Source organism: Galeopterus variegatus, unplaced genomic scaffold (genome assembly GCF_000696425.1).
Source record: "Galeopterus variegatus unplaced genomic scaffold, G_variegatus-3.0.2 Scaffold1573, whole genome shotgun sequence".
Lineage (NCBI taxonomy): Eukaryota > Metazoa > Chordata > Mammalia > Dermoptera > Cynocephalidae > Galeopterus > Galeopterus variegatus.
This window is the reverse complement of record NW_007727684.1, coordinates 363,211-371,622: the sequence shown is the minus strand read 5'-3', so window position 1 is coordinate 371,622 and position 8,412 is coordinate 363,211. Positions and strand designations below refer to the sequence as shown.

The following is an 8,412-nucleotide window of genomic DNA, read 5'->3' as shown; positions in this document are numbered from 1 at the left end:
CACAATCATCTCACTTGATGCAGAAAATGTATTTGACAAAATCTCACACCCTTTCATCATAAAAACACTCAACAAACTAGGAACAGAAGGGAATGTCCTAAACATGATAAAGGCATTTGTGAAAAACTACAGGTAAAACATCATACTCAGTGGTGAAAGACAAAGCTTTGCCCCTAAGATCAGTAACAGGACAAGGATGCCTGCTTTTACTACTTTTACTCAACACTGTACTGTGTGGAATATACTATAAAGCATATGTACTTCACAGGGCCTGGTTTTCCAAAGCCTTGCACTTTCAAATATTGACCTTGCAAGGACAGGAAATTTCCCTCAGGCTGTATAAGTCTCTGTTGCAAGATAAGGATTGTGGCACAGCAGGTTGCTGGCTCAAAGACAGACTACTTACTGACTGCTATGTAAAGATACTGAGAAATTGTTATAGGAAGGAATGTTTGCTAAGATCAAACTGTTGTTGATAGGACCATTTAATTGTCTACTGGAATGTCATCTGGCTTATTTCACTGAAAGTTACCAGCCTATATTGTCAAACTATAACCCCACCTATGTCTCTTCCTGTAACTTCCTGGTCTGGAAAATAAATGCAGGAAGAGAACCCCAATTCGGCATTAATTTCCCAAGGAAAGGATGGCTCTCACTTGAGCCTCCCAAAGGGAGATTAACCACTTCGGGACCTCTCACTGCTCAGTAGAGATGGGCTTTGAGTAATTCTTTGTGTCTCCGTCACCCAGGGGAAGTGGGGTGACAAATCCGTGAGAGGCGAAGCAACGCAAAGCAACAGTACTGGAAGTTTTAGCCAGGACAATTAGGCAAGAAAATAATAGGCACCCGAATTGCAAAAGAAGAAGTAAAACTCTCTCCATTCAAAAATGACATAATCTTATACATATAAAATCCTAAAGAATCCACAAAATAAACTGTTAGAGCTAATATATGTATTCAGCTCTGTCTTGCACTCATTCATTGTTGTCAGTGACCACTTAAGCCTGCAGAAGCTTTGGGAAGATACAGCAAACAAAACCAACACTCTCTGTTTTTCTCATTTTTCTTTTCTTTGTTGGGGAATTGTATGGGAAAGGAGAAGAGAAAGATATAGGGGAAGACTAAAGGGATAAAAAAACCCACATCCTGACTGGTTGTATTCCTACAAATTAGGTATTATTTCTTATTTATTTTCCTAAGTGAGTAGTAGCAAAGTCCTGATAATCAAAAGGAGTTGAGCTCTTGTTTTCAGAGGCAGCAAGGAATGGGTGATGTGGGCACAGAGTATCCTACTTCACAGCCAGGCTTGTGCAGATGGTGGCAGCTATCCAAGGAGACGCAAAGCAGCTAAGGCTCTGGGGTCTGCTATAAGAAAGGAGGGAACAGCTTAGGAACTTACTGAATGTTGTAGGGCACAGCACTAGGATTGAGCACCCCATACATAGTGAAACCTTTATAGAGAGGGTTCTTGAAGTCTGGTTTCCTCTGAACTAAGAAAGGCCATACAGAATGTGTTTTCTCACAGACTCTGTTAGAAAAGAAAAAGAAGCCAAAAAATTAAAAGCAGCAAGCAAATAATCTCAACAGTCCCGATGAACTTGATAATTAGTCAAATTTTACTAATAAGTAACCCAACTAGAGAGAGAGGATATGATAGAAGAAAAATGGAAATAAGTGGCTAATGAGTGTTGATACAGTAACAAATTACCTGTGCTTCAATTTATCTATCTTTAAAATGAATAGGAAGTTCAAAAGAGTTCCATACTACAGAGTAGGAGATTCCGAGTCCAGTCTCTGCTGTGGAGTAGCTGTGTGATCTTAGGAAAGTCCCTAGCTCTTTCTGGGCCTGTTTCCTCATCTGTACTATGAGACCTCTAAGGTCTCTTCCAAATCTAGGATTCTATGAACTGATGACCTTTCCAGTGTTAAAAATTCTGGAATTGTTTTAAAAAGTCTGGTAAGTCAAGAGACAGGAATCCTAGTTAGTGAATTTCTGGCTCTTCTATATTTCATTTTATTTAAAGCCTGCTTCTCCTCCCTTCAGAAGGTTTAAGACAGTAAGACAATTAGCAACTTATACTAGCAAATAGTCATGAGTTATCCCATGTGGGCAACTAAAGATTATAGTATATATATTGCAAGATTATAGTATTTATATTGCAAGACTGACTCTTACACTTCAGTTGGAACCTGTTCAACCAGCAAGGAAGCCCCTTAGTTAATACCTCAAAATGCATAGGTCCCAATGACAGCTGCTGTGTAAGTATGCATGGGAAGAAAACTGAAGGAGAATAAAGAGGAGTGGAGTGGTTTGGGTGGTAGGACCTAAAATGTGGTCTTTTAAACTTTTACAATCCTCAGCCTGTTTCAGTGAGGCCATAGGTCCTGTATATCCATCTTTCTCATATGTTGTTGGTTAAAAATAGAAAAAAAAAAAATCTGGCAGAGGTAACTAATATTCATTAAGTATTTACTATGTGTCAAACACTGGACCAGACTCTACTTAAAATACCTCCTTATATTTTTATAGTAAAACCCTGTTTTAGCCCCAAATTACTAATAAGAAAATAAGACAAAAAAAATTAATTTGCTAAAGATCACACAGCTAGTAGGTGACAGAGCTAAAGTTTGAATCCAGGTCTGCCTGATTCTAAAGCTCATGTTTTTCCTTTCATGAATGAATGACACTTCTGTTTTAAGTAACTGCTATTTTAATATACATTACAATGTTCGAGACTTGTACTTTTACAGAGTCAGATTCATGTGGGAAATGGGTGAAAATATAATTAACCTCATTTTAACAGGGGGAAAAGATTATGGAAAAGGCCATGGGTTTTAAAGCCTAGAGAAGCTGGTCAGATACAGAATGAATGTGTCTAAGAGAATTTGGGGAGGGAGTGAGAAAAGTCTAGTTGCAAAAACAAAGAGAAATATGCATGGAAGCTACAAGTAAATACAAATGTTAAAGCAGGAAGACTCATCACTGTTCTCTGTGTTAATGAGAATAGGGAATCACAGAGAGGTGAAGTCATCCAGGCCTGAGAACTTGAGCTAATTGCTAACTTGGCCAACAGCTGTGAAACAGGAGTGGGCCATGAAATAGCTATTTTACTGTCTCTAAAATATTAATCAGAGTACTGCTCACAGGCACTTTATCTTGTCAACCTCAAATAATATTTATGTGGGAATGTTAGTTTAAGTGAGGGGTGCAAACACAACTGTCTACAAGAACTGGGCAGATAACATTAGGAGCAGGCTGAGAATAAACTATAGGGAATGGTGAGAACTGTGGCCAACAAAATGTCTGCCTCATCCAAATAAAGCAGCTGCTATTCAGTTCTAGCTGATTATTGTCATGGGAAAATATAGATCCAGTGTTGCCAGAGTTCCTGATTTTTCAGAATATCTTAGTACAGCAGCTTTTTTAATTGGGAAAAAAAAATCCTAAAATAACTGGATTTTTAGGTGAAATCTCCTCATACTTAAATGTTGGCAACTAATTCAGAGCTTAAAAAAAAATACTCCACAGACCAAACAGACCAAACAGACCATGCCTGTTGGGCCAGGTTCGGTTTGGCCTATGAGCTGCCAGTTTGTGATAATGACTACTCACATCTGCATGGCAATTGATTTCTTTACAAAGCCCTTGCACAGCCATTGTTTTATTGACACCTCATGATTTCTCTGAAAAGTAGGCATTTATTGTCCCTATTTTACGGATGAGGAATCTGAGGTTCTGAGCTATCCCTGTGCAAATATTGAGTGGTTTATGTTTCAAAATTTCTTTTTATTATTGTTACTTCCTCTCCTCAGTACATTCCTTCTGCACTGACCCCCTTCTCCCTATTCAGTGTTTTCTCACAAACTAAATTCACCTTAGATCTTCCCGATCCTTCTGGCAGTTTCCAAGGAAGTTTCCAAACTGGCAGGAGAAAACATGGTCATGAATCTCCAGCAGGAAGTTTTCATTAAACTCAAAGGCACAGGGAAACTGTTCCATTAATTGCCAAATACAGTCTAGAAACTGGGTGAAGATAGGGGAAACTTCTTTAGAGTCCCCATACAGGTGGCCACACCTGAGAGATGTAAATAAAGGTAAAGACAGACACTGGTTAATTACACTGTTTGAAGTAGGCTATAACAAGTTTACCTTTTTTCTCTATTGGCATTGGCAGGGAAACACCTTATGCCAAAACATTAGCCAGAATCTCAGAGCTAGTTAATCCCAGCAGACTTCTCAAACACTGGTATCATTCACTATCATCTACACTGTAGGCCCTTTGGTCATCTAGTGGATTCTTTCTTACACCCTCTTTCCAACAGAACTTTCTGCAATGATGGAAATGTGCTGTGCTATCCAGTTAGCAGTCACTAACTGTTAAGCACTTAAAATGTTGCTACTGTGACTGAGGAACTGACTTTCTAAATTGTATTTAATTTTAATTAATTTAAATAGCCATATTTAGTTCTACAAGTATACTTCAAAAGATTCATGGAAAATAGAATTAAAAGATAATACGAATGTTTCCATGAACTTTTTGAGGTACCCTCACATGTGGGCAAGGACTACATCTAAATTTTTTACTGCACAGTGCCTAGCCAAAAAAAAAACCCTCATAGGTATTTAAGAAACATTTATCAAATGCATGAATGAAACCTCATCCCAGAATTGTTTAAGGTTTACTTCCCCCATAATGCCCTCTTTACTAACCCTGCCATCCACTGAAAACCCTATTCCACTGGAAACCAACATGGCATCCTCAGCTTCTATGCTGAATGTTCTCTTCCTTCTGATACAACTGTAACCTGAATTACCAAGGATATCACCTCTTCTTAGGGTCCAAATCAAATGGAAAATGCCGAATGTTCCACGGTCTATATAACATAATCCTAAAACAGGGCAGAGGTGGGATCAGCTTTTTCCTTGCTCCTACTACTCCTTCTGCTGCTTAGAAACTACTATTCCTTTTACTCTCTTAAAAACACTTCCATTATGGGTCATGCTGTTTAGCTTATTTACCTTACAATTCCTCAATGTTGTCTTCTACCAATCTCTCGGTCACTTCACCACATTCTCTCAAGAATTTGACTCCTGTCTTAAGTACTTATCTTTGGTGTTGATGCAGATGACCTACACTGGCTTAAAAGGTTCCTTAACTAACTCAAATCCAATTATCTTAACTGATCTTTACCTCTACTCTACTTTGGCCACCCGAATCCATGGCCATAGGTTGGTTCTTCAAATCACCTAGAAGTTCTTACTCTATCTTTTAAATCTTAATCCTAATATCCCACTCTGAACAACATGTATTATATTTCAAAGGCTGCTCATCTTCTTACCTCCTCCAGACCTCATCTCAGGACCTTTCCACTTGCCAGATTCCTATTGGTTTCCTTTGCTTCCTTATTCAGCCAACATGCCATGGTCTGTCCCATCAACTAATCTCCCCCACTTTTTTCAACTTTCTCACCTTTCTTGTCATTTTCTCCTTCAAATTCCAACCATAGATTAGCCTAAAAAGTTATGTTCTGCGTTCCCACATCCTTACTGATGATGTTCAAGAAAATTATAAAACCATATAAATTCACACTATTTAAAATTAAGTCTTCCACATTCACCTAGACTTAATTGCTCCCAAATAAACTTTATGTATGTCCTTAACACCATTTTCCCATTACTTACAGCTCTTACAAATTTTAAATGATCTTATCAAATCTCTAACCTATTTCACATCTTCCTTCACACCAACATGTACAGTGTCACTGAAAAAGATCAAAGCCAACAAGTAAAAAATATCTAACTTCTGCCTGTGACACACACTTAGTTCCTTCTCTGCATATCTTTCCATCCAGCCTCCATAGAAAAAGTGTTCGTAGTTACAGCTTAAACTAATCTTTTCATTTGGACTGGAGCTTTTACCCTCTCCTGTCTCCTTAGAAGACTTACTCTACCAAAAATTCACTGTCTCTTTCATATCTTCAACCTTATCTTCCTTAATGTTTCTTTCTTCTCAGCACAATAAACTGCTCAAATCTCTCCTTGTCTTGAAATACCCTTCCTCAAACCCCTAACCCTATCTAGGCATCACCCCTTCTCTTCTACCCCCTTCAGTGCCAAGATTCTTAGAAAGAGATTTATATACTCACATACCACTTCCTCAACTTTTGCTCATGCCTCCATTCACTGCCATTTGGCTTCTGCTTCCACCACTACTCAATCATTTAATCACTAAGGATCATTAAAAACTGCATATTGCCAAAGCCAATTATTGGGTCATTCTGAGGCATATGACACTGCTGACTATTCACTTGAGTCTCCTCTCTTATTTTTTTCTTTTTCCCTTTCCTTTCCTTAGATTTATTCTTACCTCACTAACCACTCTTTCACAGTCCCCTTCATGGACTCCTTTCTTCACTAGACTTTCATATATCAGTATTATCCAAGGCTCTGTCCTGTTCCTTGGCTCTTCTCCCTCTTTACACAATTTTTTGGGTTATGTTAACCAAATCCATGGCTTAAATTGCCACATATGCAGATAACTCTCAAACTTTTAATCATCTCTGTCCAATTCAGAACTGGTGAGCTCCAGATTAACACTGAGTAGTCTCCCTACTGGACATGTCCTCTTGGATGCCCCACTGTAAACAAGTCCCAAACTGAAACTATCTTTCCCCCAAATCCTGCCCTGTATCATCCTGTATTCTCTATCTCAGAAAATCCAGGTATCTAAGGCAAAAACTTCCAAGTTCTATAAGACTTTTTTATTACTTCCTGGTTCTCTTAGTTCTATTTCCTGAATACCTTTGTATCTGTCCCATTGCCTCTGTCTTTTGTCAGGCCCTCATTAATTCTCATAACCTTCTAATTCATCCCCTTGCCTCCAATCTCAATCTTCCACACTGCTGCCAGAGGGATATTTCTAAAATATAGATCTGTTCATCATTTCACCGCCCTGTTCAAAATCCTCCAATATAGCTTTACCACATATAGGAAACAATTCAAACCTTTCAGCTTAAAAACAAAAACAACAACAACAACAAAACAGGGCCTTGAATGATCTTCTCCTCGCTGGCCCCCATTCCCTGGCCTCATTTCCTCTACTCTCCCTACACACCCTATGACCCAGCCACACTGAATTGCTTGCAGTTCCTCAAATACATCACCTTGTTTAATGCCTTTATGGTTTCATACATATCAGTTCTGGAATGCTTTCCCCCTTTCTAAATAACTCCTACTCATACTTTAAAGCTCAACTAAAATGTCACTTATTCCAGAAAGCCTTCTTTGCCCAAGAATGGATAAGATTCCTTTGCTTATGTTTTCCTCAGTCTTAGCATATATCATACTATATTGTTGGCACTGATATTCTTTTCTTTAAAAGGGACAGGGACCATATCTGAGTCGACTCAGTCTCCTCAATACCCAACACATTGACTGGCCCGATGTTTGTTGATGGATGGACCCAAATGGCTAGAGAGTGCCAATTAAATTAAATTAAATGGATGCACATCAATGGGGGGAAACAAAACCTGAATCATAACCTCCTTGAGGATAAAACTCACATTTTACTTGTCTTTGGGACCAGCTTAGTGTCTGATACAGTATATAGCACATTGTTAGGTATTTGGTAAATATTTATTTATTGTTCTGATAATATAAAGCCTTAGTGAGGTTGCTTGGTTTATAGCAGACAATAGATAAATGTAAGCCCTTGCCCCCACCCCCTTACTAAAGAACAGAAATCCACACCTATCCTATCTCTTACAAAGGTTACAGGCTATATTGTCTTAGATACTAATCCTCTGCCTGAATGCCCTTCTCATCCCACTGTTCTGTCCATCAAACTCCTATTTATCTCTAAAAAGTTCATCCATATATGCTACCTACTCCTGTAAGCCTATCCCAACCTCTTCATGCAGAGCTAAGCACTTTCCCCACTGTGGCCAGTGATGCCTTGTTCTTCCCTGAAATATTTAACAATTTGATATAATTTAGCTGCACTCACTGAATGCAGAGATGATATTCTGGTCACCTTTGTAGCTTCAGCACTCTAGCAGAGTGTCAGGAATACTTGTTTCTTGATGAAAAGAGATTTACACCATGTTCAACTTGCCGCTCCTTCCTATACAAGAGCCTACTGGGGTTTTAATAAACTTTACCCCAATCAACTGTTCTCAGCTCTCTCCTTCAAAATGAGGATATTTTTACCTTTGGGAGAACTTGTGACCCATGGATATCCATTCCTTCTCTATCAGGATCTTCATTTTTATACAAAAACAAGAGTTTGCATTAGGAAAATCATAAAACGATACATATGCTTAGCTTAAATGGTTGAACTGATCATAAAATAATGTTAATTTCCCAAATCATAACTGAGTAACTTGGATTTCACTTATACGCATGTACAAGCT

The 8,412-nt window shown here is 38.5% G+C and overlaps 1 protein-coding gene across 1 annotated transcript in view; it reads right to left on the bottom strand.

Annotated features, from left to right (window-relative positions):
• Positions 1-1,399: 1,399 nt before the first annotated feature.
• Positions 1,400-8,412, bottom strand: part of MTMR8 (myotubularin related protein 8) — a gene marked incomplete at its 3' end in the record, with an annotated part of 74,854 nt that continues 67,841 nt past the window's right edge. The window contains exons 10-12 of the mRNA XM_008577764.1: positions 8,210-8,259; positions 3,876-4,076; positions 1,400-1,528 (exon numbers count right to left, since the gene is read on the bottom strand). Coding sequence (XP_008575986.1) covers positions 1,400-1,528; positions 3,876-4,076; positions 8,210-8,259 — 380 coding nt within the window. The remainder of the gene's footprint in view (positions 1,529-3,875; positions 4,077-8,209; positions 8,260-8,412) is intronic.